The 16,553-nt window shown below is 40.5% G+C and overlaps 2 protein-coding genes across 3 annotated transcripts; both read right to left on the reverse strand.

Annotated features, from left to right (window-relative positions):
- Positions 1–1,539: 1,539 nt before the first annotated feature.
- ptges3b (prostaglandin E synthase 3b (cytosolic)) lies at positions 1,540–6,490 on the reverse strand. The gene is made up of 8 exons (XM_079225606.1): positions 6,355–6,490; positions 4,895–5,008; positions 4,678–4,747; positions 4,475–4,573; positions 4,270–4,359; positions 2,897–2,956; positions 2,690–2,717; positions 1,540–2,568 (listed from the first exon to the last, which is right to left on the reverse strand). Coding segments are annotated over exons 1-8 (483 nt in total). The 5' UTR covers positions 6,357–6,490; the 3' UTR covers positions 1,540–2,548.
- A 2,140-nt stretch (positions 6,491–8,630) lies between these two features.
- naca (nascent polypeptide associated complex subunit alpha) lies at positions 8,631–16,527 on the reverse strand. Of its 2 annotated transcripts, XM_079226406.1 has the most exons (9): positions 16,500–16,516; positions 15,891–15,965; positions 13,454–14,164; positions 10,286–10,371; positions 9,958–10,035; positions 9,555–9,701; positions 9,205–9,333; positions 8,981–9,103; positions 8,631–8,751 (listed from the first exon to the last, which is right to left on the reverse strand). In XM_079226406.1, the coding sequence occupies exons 2-9, from the start codon at positions 15,958–15,960 to the stop codon at positions 8,737–8,739; spliced, it is 1,359 nt and encodes a 452-aa protein (XP_079082532.1). In that variant the 5' UTR covers positions 15,961–15,965; positions 16,500–16,516; the 3' UTR covers positions 8,631–8,736. The 2 variants fall into 2 exon arrangements, with proteins under 2 accessions (XP_079082532.1, XP_079082533.1); XM_079226407.1 differs by lacking the exon at positions 13,454–14,164 and having other exon boundaries at positions 16,500–16,527.
- Positions 16,528–16,553: the final 26 nt, after the last annotated feature.

A 16,553-nucleotide genomic window follows, 5' to 3' on the forward strand; every position in this document is an offset into this window, starting at 1 on the left:
AAAAGTTTCGCTGATATTTCAGGTTAAAGCTATCCAACCTTTCGAGTCCTTGGATTTCGAAGGCGCAGGTGCCTCTATAAACCTTCGTCTAATGTGCGGGTGAAAATGGCACCGCGGGTAAATAATAAACAACTAGTTCCCAAACCTTTGGGTTTTAAATTAGCAAACATGGCTGGTGTGGTCCATTGCAGCCATGATCACAGAACGGAGCGAGCAGGAGTAAACGTCCCAACAACAACCGCGTACACATCCGGTCACATGTCTTCACGAGACTTCACAAGAAAATCCCCGATTATAATAACAATGGCCAGAATCACTTATAGTATTAGTATTTATAATAATAACAATGACCGGAATCACTTATAGCATTAGTATACGTTTTAGTATTTATAATGATAACAATGACCATAATCACTTATAGTATTAGTATACGTATTAGTATTTATAATAGCAATGACCAGAATCACTTAGATTATTAGCATACGTATTAGTATTTATTATAATAACAATGACCAGAATCACTTATAGTATTAGTATACGTATTATTATTTATAATAATATCAATGACTAGAGTCACCTATAGTAATAGTATATGTATTATTATTTATAATTATATCAATGACCGGAATCACATATATTAGTATATGTATTGCTATTTATAATAATGACAACAATCACGTATACTATTAATATATGTATTGTTATTTATAATATCAATGACCAGAATCACATATTGTATTTTATGTATAATAACGACTCTACATTACATTTTGGGGAAGAAATATTCAGCAGCATGACATTTAAATACTCAGTAAGGTAGCCTACAATACCAGTATTTGAGTAGGTGTACATATTGAATTACTTACCGTTGTTTAACACCAACACAAATGGTTAATGGCTAACGTTAATACTGATTGGAGTTTAAATACATGAATTATGTCAAATCTAGGCTTTTATTTTAATGTGCTCCAGGGTGAAAACAGGAAACTGATATTGCAAATTACAGTCACCTTCTCGGAAATGACAGTGAGGAAATCAGGCCTGCAGAGGAAGTATGCTAATATTCTGGGCCGATGAGCTTGAAGGTTTCTGGGTCCTAGCACCGAAATAGGCACAAATGGAAGTTATAGTTACACAAAATTGTACTCGGTAGAAATACTGTATTATAAGTAGGACTAATAGTCCATCAGGTTAATTAAGTGTAAAAAAATAATTGAGTTTAGACATCAAATGGATATTGTATCTTAAAATCTATTTTACAATCACACCAAAAGACCCATATACAATTCAGTCCAAAGATGACAAATCTTAAACACAATTTTCAAATATTACGAGAACAGGGTTTAAATTGAATTTGCATTACTGCCCGACATTATGCTGCCGTTAGTTGTTTTTGCAACAGTTGAAATTTACATTACATCTGTAATCATTTTAGAAGCTCAATTTGCTCCCACAACTCCAATGATGTATTTATTCAAACTTACCAATTGGAAAAAATAAATCTTATGTTATTTAGAAGAAAAAAATAGAGATTTAGAATGATTCTTAAACAGTTTATTAGAAAGATGTAGACAATAAAAAAAGAACTTCCACTGTAATTCAACACTATTTGTCTCCCCATACACTTTTATTGACAGTGCAAATATAATTTGGTCATTACACGTCGCCGTATCGATCCGACACGCCCTCGGCGAGAAGGGAGGATCATTCTAAAATGAACAAACGGAAAGAACCTGGAGAAAAGCAACACGCCATAAGATGCCGAGGCCCAATTAAGCTTTGAGCCTCGTTATCAGCCGCAAAACATTTCACATTGCTTCTGCAGTGGAACATGTGTGAGTTAAGTGGGTATGCAAAGAACAACTGTTAAGATACTAAATATGTGGAATCTATTCAGATTACCAAAGCAGGTGACAAACTGGGAAGATGATTTCAGAATATTCCAATTTTTCAAACATTAAACAAGTAAAGGGAAACATGTAAGCTGAAAGGTTAAGCCACGGAAACAAAAGACTGGCTTCCTGGATATCTAATTTACGGCAAATGGAAGGCTTTAGAGGAACCCAATCAAAAAAATAGATCTAATTATTTTTGATGTACAAAGCTAGTGTCTTTAAAGCAATATAAACTACACTGGTCGACTTAAAACCACAACATTGGGAATGGGTGGGCCTAATAATTTGAAACCACAATTAATCCGGGAACAAATTGTAAATCTGTTATCACATATTGCTCAGTTGAGGACGACTACACAGCTTTTCCAACAAATAATGTGTGCTTACTTGTAATATTTAACAGTAAAACAAGATGCCCAAAAAGGTGCAGTACAGCAAATGGAAGTGGAGATAGCTGCTCTGTACAATACCATGCATATCAACCTTCAGTGTACTGATCGGTCAAGAGTTTGGAGCTGAGGCTATGGATTTAAATATGGCTACTGACTCATATGTACAGTTGTTTGTCACTGCCTTCAGTTTCAAGATATACATTTGTTATGATTCCTCTTGCCCTCTGATCTTCCATTTTCTTTCCAGAGTCTTACAGTCTTCTATTCCAAATCTGGCATTTCTGAAAGGAAAGTAAAGCGGAGATAAAGTTAAACCTCATGTCACAACACACTTTAAAAAAATAAATAAAATGACAGCCATCATTTACAGATGTGTTGTTTAATTGTCTCATAAATACTTACTCTCGTCATCGCTATCTGCAGACTCATCCTAAAAGAGGACAAGAAAGAAAAGGAAATTAGGGAGAAAAATACTACACACAAGACATGTCATCGTAAGACAGAACATAACACTGACAGTTATTCAAATGCGATTTATGATCAGTCTTAATTTCCAATTAGAATCTTAACGCTTGGAAATAAAGAACAAAATAAATACAATATTCTTACCTCTTCTGGACCGCCATCTAGTTCAGCCAGGTCATCCTCACCTCCCATGTTGTTCATGATCTGTAATATTAAACCAACATTATTTACTATTATAAAGTACTCATTATTAGGCAAACGCTGCAACTGCTATAGACATCAAGCTGAGCGCTCAAAGTAGGACAACGAAGGAAAATTATATTAGTATTATAATTAGTATTTTAAATATATATATTATTATTCTACTTTGTTGTATAGTGACAGTGGAAATAAGAGAAAAGTGTGGAATGACATGCAATGCTGCCATTCTTTGTTTACTTTAAATCTGTGTCTAACAGACATTTAAACACAAAGTGTGATATATTCAGTTGTTGAATTGAAAAACACATCAAATTGGGATTCTGAGGTGGGTTATATTAAATGAGCAATTAAAAAGAACATTTATAGGAAGCAATGGGGGGGAACGAGATAACAACATTCCATAATATCGTCTTATCGCCACATTCTTTTAACTGACTCTTTGATGCAGTGTAGTTTTTTTTAGGTGGTTAAACGGATGGGAAACGAAACACGGTATTAAACGGGAACCGGTGCTAAATTATTTAAGACTAGAGTATTGATACGCTCTGACGTTATCAGTTCTTTTCTCTGTACGTCAACGTTTTGGCGTTATTTATTATTACTCCGGTGGGTCAGAGGTCGCGCTGGAGAAAGTAAAAAAAGTAGTAAAGCCATATTTCATTCTGCTCAGTCATCGCCGCTATGATTTACCCAAGCACAGCGAGCTAGCTCGGCTAATACCCATTTGCTATCAAAGCTAAAACAAACGCTGTCTGTATGCACTTCAACTTATTTTTGCCTCGTGGCTTAAAATTCTTGTGAAATTTGATGTGCTGGCTGAGACAAAGCATTCCTTCCCCCCACTACCAGCGGTTCCTGCAGGCAGTAAATCACATCAGCAGAGTGAGGAGGGCAGGATGAATGACGGACACCGACTGATGTCCGTGTACTTCATTCCTTCTAAACATGACTCAGTATTATGATGTCAGCGATATTAATTTGATTATATAATCAATCATGTTAGATTTATTTTCCAGTCGAATGTTTTATAGTTGCTGTTTAAGATATTACTGTTGCTGCTCTAATAAACACCATTTAGTTACATTTCAAATAAAAAATTAGAATCATGTTTGTAATTTATTTGTCAAATATATATAAAAACATTTAATAAAGAAAAAAGTAGTAATGAGAATATTTACAAAGAACCGAACTGATAAGGAGTATTGATAAGAGTAGTATCGCTAAAAATCCTAAAGATACGCAGCCCTTAAGAGTCAAACATTGACTTCAAGGATTTGTAATGACTTCACTCATATGAATGGATGAATAGTACTTACATTTGAGAATTGATCGAAGTTCCCAATCTCCTCATCTGAGTCATCCTCCCAGTCTTTCCAGTTGTTGAAGTCAACACTGAGCCAACTCAGCTGTGAAAACACAAAATAGTGCTATCTCATTCATGTTGTGCATAACTTATTGTACCGTTAGCTGTTACCATTAGAAACGTTTGAACCGCTCCGCCCTTTGCAGTCATTAACTGACCTTCGCCTTCTCTTTTGTTAGTCTCGGCCACGGCTTCCCTGGCTGTGCTTTTCTTATATAGACCAACACGGAGCGGTCTGTGCGTTTATGTTTGGACTCCTGCGTTGAGGTGAAAAGAAAGTATAAGTTTGAGGTCAGTTTCAGTCTCCATTTTGGACAATGCAATCTGCAATAGTGTCTAAACGAGATCAAAATCGACTTACATTTTCGTCGATTGCTTCAAAAAGATCCATTTCATTCTCATGTTTGACCATGTCAGTTCCTCCAAGACAACTGTGGAAATAAAATATTTTACAACCAACTCAACAAAACACAGGTTTCTCACCAAAAAGACAGTAAGAGCAGAACAAACGACAATAAATGATTGGTTAAATACAACTTGAGGAATTGACTACAAACCAAGAAAAAAACTAAACATACCTGAAAACAAACTTTGTTTTATCAAAAGTGACTTTAACATCTTTGCTGTCGGCTACACAGAACTCTATAAAAACGGAGTCCCTCCTGTCGTACCACTTGGCCGTTGCTGGATGCCTGTGAAGAAACAGAGGACATCTCAACATAAACACATGTACAGCCAATCGTAAATCACCAAACCCATTCAAAGTAAAGCCCGTAGACAAAGTATTAAAACGCCATGCGAGAATGAAAAGGCGTAACCTTTACCATTTGTTGTACAACAGAACCGCTCATCAGACCGACAACATAAAACATTTATAATGCAGGTCATCGGTACTGGTGACAGGTGGGTCACCTTTAAGCCCGCAAAAAAGCCTATGTATCAGGTTCCCACGCAGCATCAAGTTACACAATGCACTCCTGTGGCATAACCGTCAAAAGTAACATCTGTGTGTAATGTTTTTCTCTACCTTAAAGCTGCAAAAAAATACAATCATGTTAAATTCACACTGGGTGGGACTAATGTCCAAGGATTATTATTATAGTATTAGGGAGGCTCAATTCAAATAAAGCTCAGAGATCTATCCGTCTTTACAGGAGTAGTTAGAAGAAAAAAACCGTGAATGAATCCATTGGTTTTTTTTTACCCCCATTAAACACAAATCGTACCAAATGAGGTGTGACATGTGCAATCTTTGATGAACGATAAGACTTTCAGTACATTTAAAGTCACATGTCAATGGTTACATTAATCAATAACGACTCACTGACTTCCGTTAAACAAGTTAGTTATTTATTTTATGTGAACTATACGAGTATAAGTATTTTTTTTTTTCTCCTCATGTTTCCCTACACAATATTGCTCTTGGCATTAAAACCTGACGGAATCATGATGAGCCCAAATCCTCTTACACACACACGAGTGTGGAGCAGCCAACCAGCGCGTGAAAAGCTAGCGTTAAAACACGAACGTTCACTAAAACACTGCTCGCGACGTTTTCACGGGCGTTGAATTCAAAACACATGAGTCACATCATTTCCTTGTAACGCTTTTTAAAACATTAAACACAAAGAAATCACGGACTTCTCACACAGGCGTGCTAATCTAACGATAGCCTGCGAGGGCGAAGTCGTTGAATGAACGCAGCTAGCCGAGCTAACAACGCGGACTGTAGCGTCAGTTGAGCCATGCGGTGGCCGAGCTATCGGCACAAGGCGGCCGTTTTTTCTTCTTTAACAAATGCTTTTTGACACCAGTCTCCTGTAACACATGCAAAATGTGGATTGTGTGTTTTTGTTCTATGTCTACGAGGTTCTAGCTAGGTGCCGTTATTTTATAATCCACTGAGGCAAGGCCAACCTCCCGCCTTTGCGAAAAAACGCATGTTGTCACTACGGCTAACGTTAGCTAGCTTGCTGAAAGCAGGCGGTGATATCTGCGCTTTCCCTCCATCGCTCGCATTTACTTCCCCACAACTTACATGTCTCGACGTGAAGTGAGCTTCTTTTTTTTCGCAGGCGAAAAACTGTCTCGCGAAAAGAAACTTTGAACGTCTGCACTCAAAAAATTCGAGGAACGCTGCCCACAAACAACCAACGCAAACGCCTATAAGCCTGTGGACTCCGTTCCGGATCTTCTTGCGTATCTCGGGCTGAGAATGCCGGCGCTGACGCAGGTGGAGCGTAAGTGGACGTTTCTAGAGCGTTCAGCCACAGCTGTCTGCGGGTGACGCGAAAGGATCGTATCTACTGAATATAATGGGGTTTGGTAACCTTAAATAACCGTAATCATTAACAATGTAGAGAAGAAAATACACATACTTAGACGGAAATATAGGCGGGTGAGCACGCGATCTCCGTGAATAAAAATAAAAAATAAAAAAATGGTGTGATGAATGGTGAGCATATAGGTGCATTTATCAGTGGCGTTATAACCAAACATATCTAATAAGTAGGAAAAGATAAGCCTGTTGATCTCCAGAGGAGGAATTCAGATGAATAGAGGAAGTAAAAATTTCATAAGAGATATATATATATATATATATATATATATATATATATATATATATATATATATATATACACACACACACATACACACACAAGCCACATTAAGCTTCCGAATATTTTCTGTATTAATCATTTAGTCTATAATTTAGTTAAAACCCCAAAGATATTACATTTACCTTCAGAGACATGGATATCAACAAACGAGTATAAAATAGGTTGGGTGCCAATTAATCAATTTATAAATTAAATAATTTGTATCCACTTGTGTAGCATAAATGGTAAAACCATTAACCATTTATAAAATAAAAGAATAATCAACCATTACTAATTTAAACTACACATTTGAATGGACTAATACGAGTGATTCAATCATTACAATTACAACTATAAAGATCATTTTATAAAGTGAGATACAATGAGTGAATGAATGGATACAATAAGTGTTTGACAGCCTCCCTCTATTTTTGTCGCCCTCAAATGGTTAAATAGCCCCTCAAGACATAGCATACTGTGCTCGGAATAGTAATTTGAGTCCGATAGGTTTTTCCCCCTACAAGGGTCCATTCTCAGTGTGTTGCATTCTGGACCAAGATTGGCTTCCAAATCTCCATATGTGCACGTGATAAATTTGAGCTGAGCGCAGAGAATTTCACCTTCAACAGATGGATGTGAACAGTTCAGTGCAATGGTGTCCGATATCCAGGTGGGTACACAAGGAATACACGTTTGAATGAAGGTGGACTTCAAAATGTGTCCTCACATTGTCATTTGACAGATTTATGTCATAATTATAGTCGCCGTCAATCATCCTTATGTTTGAGCCTTGGTATTGGAGTCTTGACAAATTTGTGTTAGTACTGCTGCCTTCTTTAATCATAATTAACATGAATAAACTGGTTCAGTGGTGCAAATAACGTACTTTTACTCAAAATACTTCATGTAAAACCAACAGTTTTAAATGCAGTACTTCTCACCTAAATGCATTGTGTGGTCAAGCGAACATGTCCTTTCTCATGACATTAAAAGTATTTTTATTTATCCAGCATTTATTATATCCTTATGTTACCTACCAGCTTTCTTCTCCATCTTTATTGGCACATTCCTGCGTATCTGTTGAGCAGTGTAATACTAGTACGGTACTATGTATGAGCGTGTATGTCATCCTCATGTGCATGCGTGAAATAAGACAGGGACCCACTCAAATTATATAAAAAAATAAGTACGACAAAGAACCTTTTAGTACCATTTTTAGATATTGGTACTAAACTTAAGTATTTGGAATTGCCGCAGCTTAAACCGTTATCTGGCAGCTTTACTTACCAATTACTTTTCAGATCAGAATTACTTTAAACGATACAAAACGTTGAGAATAAACCTGTGGTTCACGTTGCCTAATCTTTAATAGCTTGTGACCTCTTTAAAACATTTAGAAAATCAAAAATAACTCCTCTCACAACTTTCATATGAATACTTTAACCAAATCCAGATAGTTCAAATGAGATTAGAAATCTCAGCCAAATATTTTATATTTGTGGGACTTCTTGTGAACTGGTGTCTGTCCAATGCGATGCTAGGATTGGTCCAGCTCCTTGTGACCCATAATTAGTTATTTGTGAGAACAGAAAACTGAAGTAAGAATCCATATTTAAAAAAAAAAAAGGAAATAAAAACAACTATATTGCTAGCATTTTCAATCTCCTGTTCAGTCCCCCCCCAAGCCCATTTTTCAAGAATGTGCAAAACGATAAACATTTCAATTTATCATCCACAACTTTATTTCCATCTTGGGTATAAATTGTATAAATGAGCTTAAATCAGCAACCTTTCTTCAACCCTTTGTTTCCAGGGCCCCTTTACATCGTCAACTCCTACAAAAGGGAAGACAAATATATTTATTATCATACGTTTTAACTAGTTCTATTCCACAATATAAAGAGACACTCTTCTCAGGACAGAAAGGTTGGCTTCAGTATACTCAGAAGAACGAAAGTCACTGTGTTAATCATCACTGAAGAATTTACGGAGATCTTAGCAAGCTATTTAAATGGCTTTTTGCTTAACGACTGTAGCCATTTGAAACATTTTTTGAAATCTTACCATAATAGCATTGACAATGTCGTTGTTGTTGTTTTTCAGGGCGCGTACAGCCTTCGCTCGCGACACGTTGGCTTGTGACATAACGAGTTCGATGTCTTTGACCTCCACTCCGGTCTCATCCACCTATGGAAATGACAAAGGAAATTATTTGTTATATCTCATGTTAAACCAAAATGCGTATATTCAAACAAGTCCATCTTCACTTTAATAAGACTGCATCTTACCTCTTCTTCTTCGCTTTCCTCCTGTACTGTTGGCGTCTGTGTGTTTTCCTGGATGTTTGATACAGCTTCTCCCTGTACCTTGAATTTTTCTGCGGCAGCTAGCTGGGCCTGCTGGGAAAGATCTTCGATCTAGAGAACACAGAGTAAAAAGAGAAATTAAGACGACATTATTTGGCAGAACATTTGCAGCCGAGAGCTTTCTGTACCATTCTGACCATCTCCGTGGATCTTTTAATCAGTATTCTGCTGTTGTATAAGAAGCCAAGACTAGGAAGGATAGTAGGACAAGTGCAACCAGCTCTACAAGAGATGACTAAAAAAGGTGGCTCGTATCGATGTTGGTTACATACCTTAGCTTCACCGAAGACGATGTATGTGTCTGATGCAGGGCTCTTGTAGACGTCTGGTTTGGTGATTACAAACAAGATGTTCTTTGACTTGCGAATGGTGACCCTGGTGACCCCCGTTACCTGCCTGAGACCAAGCTTTGACATTGCCTGAAAGAAACACAAGTACATTTACAAATAAGGCCAATTTTGACCTTTGAAAGTGCAAATTACATTACTGGAAACACCATAAGATCCATCATGGTGTGGAAACACCCTCTTCTCAGGACAGAAAGGTTGGCTTCAGTATACTCAGAAGAACGAAAGTCACTGTGTTAATCATCACTGAAGAGTAAAGGACAAATACCCGTTGTTTTCCGTTTAGGATCATGTAAAAAGCGGACATGATATTAAAGACCATCATTACCTTTCGTGCCTTCTTTTCACTACGGCTCTGTTTGGCTTTGCTGACCGGCTCCTCGTCTATTTCAGCAGCAGCTGCAAGCTGCAAGAGACAGAAGACTCATTCATATTTTATGTCAACAAAGTAAATGCAGACCCGAGGAATCAGGTGAGCTTGATTCGAGTCATTGTGTAAACACCCTCTTCTCAGGACAGAAAGGTTGGCTTCAGTAGACTCAGAAGAACGAAAGTCACTGTGTTAATCATCACTGAAGAGTAAAGGACAAATACTCGTTTTCTGTTTAGGATTATGTCAAAAGCGGACATGATATCACACCAGAATGCACTCTCACCTGAGCTTGCTGCGTCTGTGTCTGTGCAGAATCCTGTTCTTCCAGATCGGGGACTGAGTCATCGCTGTCCGACTCTGTACCGGATCCTATAAAAAACAAAATTTTGTCACAACATGGCAACCATTACACACACACTTGTATGTACTTGAAAGTCATACAATGTGCTGCATTCATCCTGGGGAATGGAAATAGGCAGATTAATAGAGTTTCAAAACCGGATTTGTGGTCACCCAGGATGAACATACACCCACCTAACATGTTGAAAAGGTAAATGTAAAACTGCAATAACCATCAACTTGATGTTGTAAAAGAGCCACTGTGATTTCAGCCATTTAACTTCAAACATTAACTAACCCTCCGATCCAATATCACATTCGCCACACCGATACTAGACATCAAAATAAAGGCTTTTAGACCATGATCGCACCCATGAAACTGCACAAAATGGCAGACAATATGAAACACAACTGACCGTTTCCAACAACAGAAGCCTCCATGCTAGCAACTAAGTAGCATCTTTGTTTGAACGTTTACATCGTATTTTCTCAAAGCAAATGTACACTTCACAACCATTACTTTTTAAGAGAACTGCATATCTAAGCATCTGAGCAGTTCCCAGAACGCAGAGGCAGTTGGAAAAACAGATGGCACAAAGAGAGAGAAAGAAGAAAATACCCTTGTCGTTCTTGATCACAGGCTCCACCTTGACCGGGGTTTTAGCAGGTGTAGGGGCAGGTTTGGGTGATGAGATGGGTTCAGGAGTCTTACCAATTATCACATCTTCAGGTTTAACAGGGGCCGGTTTAGCAACCGCCTCAGCAAATGTGAGTTTATGGGGAACTGGGGTAGGAACAGAAGGCTCAACTGGAGTGGGTTTTAAGGGAGCAGATACAGGCTCAGCTACTTTTTTGGAAGGCGCGGCAACCTCAGCAGGTGCCATCTTGACCTCATCCAATTCAGCTTCAGTTACAAGCTTAGCACAAATCACAGGGGCCTTAGAGGCATTTGGTTTGGCCTTAACAGCCTCAACGGGAGCAGGTTTGGCCTTAGCAGCCTCAACGGGAGCAGGTTTGGCCTTAGCAGCCTCAACGGGAGCAGGTTTGGACTCAGCAGCTGGCTTAGCAGCCTGAACGGGAGCGGGTTTAGCCTCAGCAGCTGGCTTAGCAGCCTGAACGGGAGCGGGTTTAGCCTCAGCAGCTGGCTTAGCAGCCTGAACGGGAGCGGGTTTAGCCTCAGCAGCTGGCTTAGCAGCCTGAACGGGAGCGGGTTTGGCCTCAGCAGCTGGCTTAGCAGCCTGAACGGGTTTAGCCTCAGCAGCTGGCTTAGCAGCCTGAACGGGTTTAGCCTCAGCAGCCTTAACAGGAGCAGGTTTGGCCTCAGCAGCTGGCGTAGCAGCCTGAACAGGAGCGGGTTTAGCCTCAGCAGCTGGCTTAGCAGCCTGAACAGGAGCGGGTTTAGCCTCAGCAGCTGGCTTAGCAGCCTGAACAGGAGCGGGTTTAGCCTCAGCAGCTGGCTTAGCAGCCTGAACAGGAGCGGGTTTAGCCTCAGCAGCTGGCTTAGCAGCCTGAACAGGAGCGGGTTTAGCCTCAGCAGCTGGCTTAGCAGCCTGAACAGGAGCGGGTTTAGCCTCAGCAGCTGGCTTAGCAGCCTGAACAGGAGCGGGTTTAGCCTCAGCAGCCTCAATAGGAGCGGGTTTGGCTACAACAGCTGGCATAGTAGCCTGAACAGGAGCGGGTTTCGCCTCAGCAGCTGGCTTAGCTGCCTTAACAGGAGCGGGTTTGGCTACGGCAATTAAATCAGAATCCTCACTAGGTTTGCTTTTGCTTGGGGCAGACTCAATTTTTGCTGCGGCTGCTTTAGGAGCTGGTTTAACAGACTCAACAGCTGCAGTTGAGGCTTCAGCAACCACTTTAGCAGACTTGGATGCTACCGTAGTAACCTTTACAGAAGGCACAGGTTCTGGCATTTGAATTGGCTTCTCAGGTGGGATAAGTGGAGGGAGATCATCATCATCAGCTACAATAACAGCAGATTTTGATGAAACCATCTTGAACTCAACTGATGTGGGGGGGCTAGATGCAAGAGTATCTGAAAATGAAACTGGAGCTGCCACAGCAGGCTTTGATGTCACTTTGAAAGCAGCTGGGGCTGCAACCGGCTTTCCAGCAGCTGCTGAAGGTTTGTTTGGCTCAAATGGGGCTGGTTTAGCTTCAACTACAGTTTGCTTGGGGGTAGGCTCTACTGGTTTTTCCATTGCTGGCGTCACCTTGCACTCCACAGGGGAAGGAACCGGCACAAAGGCCTCTCCTTTCTTAACCTTTCCTTGTTTGCCAGCCTTGACAATTTTGGGGGTGAAGCGAGTAGACTGATTAGCAGAAGAGCTGCCAGGTGAGGTAGCTAGGGGAGATTGTACAGGTGACAAGGGGGTAGCAGAAGTAGTAGATTTAGGTGAGGTAGGAGAGGAGGAAGAGGCAGACATAGAGGAACGTTTTCTTCTGCCAGGGACAGCCTTCGGGTCAGAAGAACCCTGCGCACTCTTGGCATCTTTGCCTTTGGCCTTTGCAGAGCCAGAAGCTGCCTTAGGTTTCTGGGAGGAAGCTGGGGCAGGAGGTGTCGCTGAATAGGAAAAAATAATCAATCTTTCAATTCATTTATTTTTACGGGAAAAGGGGGCGTCTTCCTCATGCGGGTTAGAGGATCACAAACCAAGACGCAATCTCCTTGCTTTGGGTTAGGAAAACGACATACCTGTCTAACTTTAGAGTTCGATGCAAAACGCCACTCAAAATGCACAGTCCATACTTCTTACTTCCAAAATGAAATCCACATTCTATATTTAGTCAAGATGCAATTAGAACAAACGGGAAAACCATATTTGCAACTCATATGACATCACCACATCATGATGATGCATTAACCCACCTGCTATTGTAACACTGAACGATCTGATGCTTCAAGGTAGAACCGACCGACCAATAAAATAACTTTTTATAAAGTACAAATCACAATTTCCTCTCAAACATGTATAAATCAAAATGGATACAAATTTAACTGATGATGGTAAATAAAAAGTCTCCATTTGAACTTGTACCACTCGGGAAAAAATACGCCTAACCCGATTTTAAAAAGCAGGGAAAGGAAAGTGCTTGCTTTTCAGGACAAACCAACCTGACAGGTGGCAAGTGGAATGAGGTGGGCCTTCACGTTTGGAGGACTCCTTTGACTGAATTGCCTTGGAGAGAAGTGGTACAGCTTCTTTCTTCTCAAGATCTTCATTTTGAGTAGCCACGTTGACATTCACTTCACAAGGCAATACTTTAGCTGCGTCAGGGCAAAGATTCCTCGACTCTTCTACCTCAATCACTGGGGAATCAGCTGCCTTCACATCTTGACCGTTTGCAATGACCTCTTCAGGAGCAGATGGTTTTGGAGCCTCAGGAATTTCTTCTGCCACTGCACTGGCCTCGTCTTGGGGGACTTTTGCGTCAACAGAAATCGGCTCCACCTCTTTGCTGGCCGATTCTTCAGCAGCAGCAACAGACTCCTGACTTTGTACCTCTACAGTTGGAGCTGCGGCATGTGGCTCTTCTGAGGAAACAATGGGAGTCTCAGGAGAAGGCACACACTCTTCAGGAACTGGCAGGTCAGCTGAAGCCCCTGCTGGGTCAGCAGTCGTCTCTGGTTTTGGGACAGGTGTTGCCGCCAGCCCAGTCTCTTCAGTACACTGGGTCATTTCTTGAGTCGCAGCTACACCATTTGCTCGGTCACCAGTAGTCTGAACGCTAGCTTCTTCTGGAGAGGTTTCGGGAGGATTCTCCAGTGGGATAGCTTTGCTCACAGGAATGGCCATCTCAGGAGGAGCGGAAGAATTCAATACTCCTATAGTTGATTAAGGAAAAGTAACAGGAGGAAGGGCAATCACAGTAATTGTTTTGGGAGCCATTCTAAGAGCTTTGGGAATACACCATGAAGTGAGAAAGAAATCGTGCTCCACATGTGGACAGAAACGATGAGTTTGTGAAAAGTTAATCGTCGTGTTATTGGCTTTTGGTTTGCCAAAGTATAAAAGGGGGGTGTTAGGTGCAGTTAAGAAAAAAATAATCCCACATCCCAAACCCCATGCAGTGTCCATGTGACAAACACCAGAAGATCTATATACAACTTTGCATGAAAATAAGCTATGCATTTACTTACTAGAGCCTTGAATTGATTAGGCAGCACAGTATGTGTCCATTATTGTAACGATCCAAAGTCCATGGAGCCAAAACTTAACATCCCAAATCCCTTTGCAATCCATTCCAATAGCCTTATAAACCATAAGGCTTGTGGTGAAAAGATGCTGAGAAATCGGAATCCCTATGAAATAATGACCGATCACATGACTTTATTTTGAGAAGTGTCCAGTAGTGACAATCCAGGGTTAAAGAAGGGCTATTCGATTATTGCCAAAATGATGATAATTTTGACAGTGACGCTGGGAGCACCATTTCTTCCCACAGGGAGAGAGGGCGCGGCAGGCACAAGTCCACAGCAAGGTTCAGACGAGGGGTACTGCAAAGCTCACAATCAGGGGCGAAACCGTCAACATCGCAGGCAATCGTGCTCATTTAATTGTGGGAAGCCAAAATCTATTAATATTAGATTAACTATGCAAGCCTAAACTGAAGCTGAATTAGTATTTTACCTATCTATTGCCATTATTGAAAGGAGATGTCTTTCTCTCTCAAACGTCATCTGAATGGCTCTGGAGTATTTTGTTGCAATGGAGTTTACATTTCCAAACAATGTGATGTCCACACAGTTTCCAACACTAAAAAACAAAACAAAAAAAAGTATAACATGTGTAAATGCATTTGGAGAATTATGGCTAAATCTTTACATTTTCTAACCCGATACTCAAAACACATCCCTCAACTAACACGAAGGCGGCAAATCCATTGATCACTTTGCCATACAATACTTTATTTGTCAAAAAGGAACCATTTACAATATTCTGACTGACGACTTTCAAAAGATATCCACCATTATAAAAGTATGTTTTGATGACTTGAACACATTTACGCCCCTAAAAACCATATAAGTTGAGTTTATTTGAATAGCTCAAAGGAAATAGGCAACTTTTAATCTATGCAAAGTGGGTTGAAGGCATTTTTAGTGCACAGGGAAGACAAAAACACACACATACACACACAACACCATGCATTGTGTGCTAAATCCAGTTGTCAGTGCAAGTCACCACACACCATTGTGAGTTTGTGTAAATAAAAAAGAAAAGGGGTCCTGGAAAACTCTTTTCAAACAATACCACAACTGCAGATCCCTCAGTGGGCAAGCTACTGTTCCAAATACCTCAACACATGGCTGTGTGACAGTCAAAATAACCATCACCTGTTACATCAGCTCAGCGTCCAGCCAGCTGAGTCAACGCCATAAACCAAAAAAAAACGTCCCATCATGCATTATTGTTCCTCTACTCAACAAATAACCTTCCGAAGACGGCCATTTGTTGAACATTTCACCCGTTCTTTGAGTTCCAGGACCACCCGTTGTTTTTTTCAGATTCTATATTACATGCACGTTTTATGAGAAGTTTAAATATACGAACCGGTCTCTACTTGAGGCTGCTGCATCTCCTGCTCTGTAACAGGGACTGTTTCTGTGGCTTCACCAGGCATGGTTGCTGGGGAGGAAAACAACAGTTTATTAGCTCATGACAAATCATTGTTAACTACTAGTTAGTGGTGTAAAAACAGACGTAGGAAAGATTGCTCATGCGACACTTCACGGATAATCGACGTTAGCTCATTCATAAAAGACGAGCAGGTGACTGAGCCCCATGCTTTAGCTCGGTCCGTTTAGCTCACTTTAGCCAACTGGTTTCAACCATTTTGACGGCCGGGGACGCTCGCGACAAGTAACGCAGACTACCGTCACGTTTTATTTATCACACAATTAAACCCTCACAATAATCGTCACACAGACCACTGCGGCCCTGACTGCCTGCTGATAAAGTGGAAGTCATCATGTTCCCCCATTTTGAGCAGGTAATCAGCGGAACAACGGGACATATATCGGCGGCCCAAGGGACCAAAGTGAACACATATCTGCCCCGGCCTGATGACACTACTTTACTTTGACGCGTGAAACGAGTAATACAGACGGGGATGTATGAAAAACGGGTGGATGATGTTGGATTATCCGCGGAGACACTTACCGACTCGGGACGCTATATCCAAGATGGCTGTGAGAGAGAACTTCTGACCTCAGT

The sequence above is a fragment of the Taurulus bubalis genome (assembly GCF_910589615.1).
Source record: "Taurulus bubalis genome assembly, chromosome: 11".
Classification (NCBI taxonomy): domain Eukaryota; kingdom Metazoa; phylum Chordata; class Actinopteri; order Perciformes; family Cottidae; genus Taurulus; species Taurulus bubalis.

Bases quoted from the DNA above. Each gene is read 5' to 3' on its own strand.
- naca (XM_079226406.1), bottom strand. From the start codon at position 15,960: ATGCCTGGTGAAGCCACAGAAACAGTCCCTGTTACAGAGCAGGAGATG. The intron at 14,165-15,890 runs GTTCGTATATTT...AATCAACTATAG, and splicing joins GCAGCCTCAAGTAGAGACCG to GAGTATTGAATTCTTCCGCT. The intron at 10,036-10,285 runs GTGAGAGTGCAT...TGTCTCTTGCAG, and splicing joins CACAGACGCAGCAAGCTCAG to CTTGCAGCTGCTGCTGAAAT.
- ptges3b (XM_079225606.1), bottom strand. The intron at 4,748-4,894 runs GTATGTTTAGTT...TTATTTCCACAG, and splicing joins AAAACAAAGTTTGTTTTCAG to TTGTCTTGGAGGAACTGACA. The intron at 2,718-2,896 runs GTAAGAATATTG...GTCCTCTTTTAG, and splicing joins TAGATGGCGGTCCAGAAGAG to GATGAGTCTGCAGATAGCGA.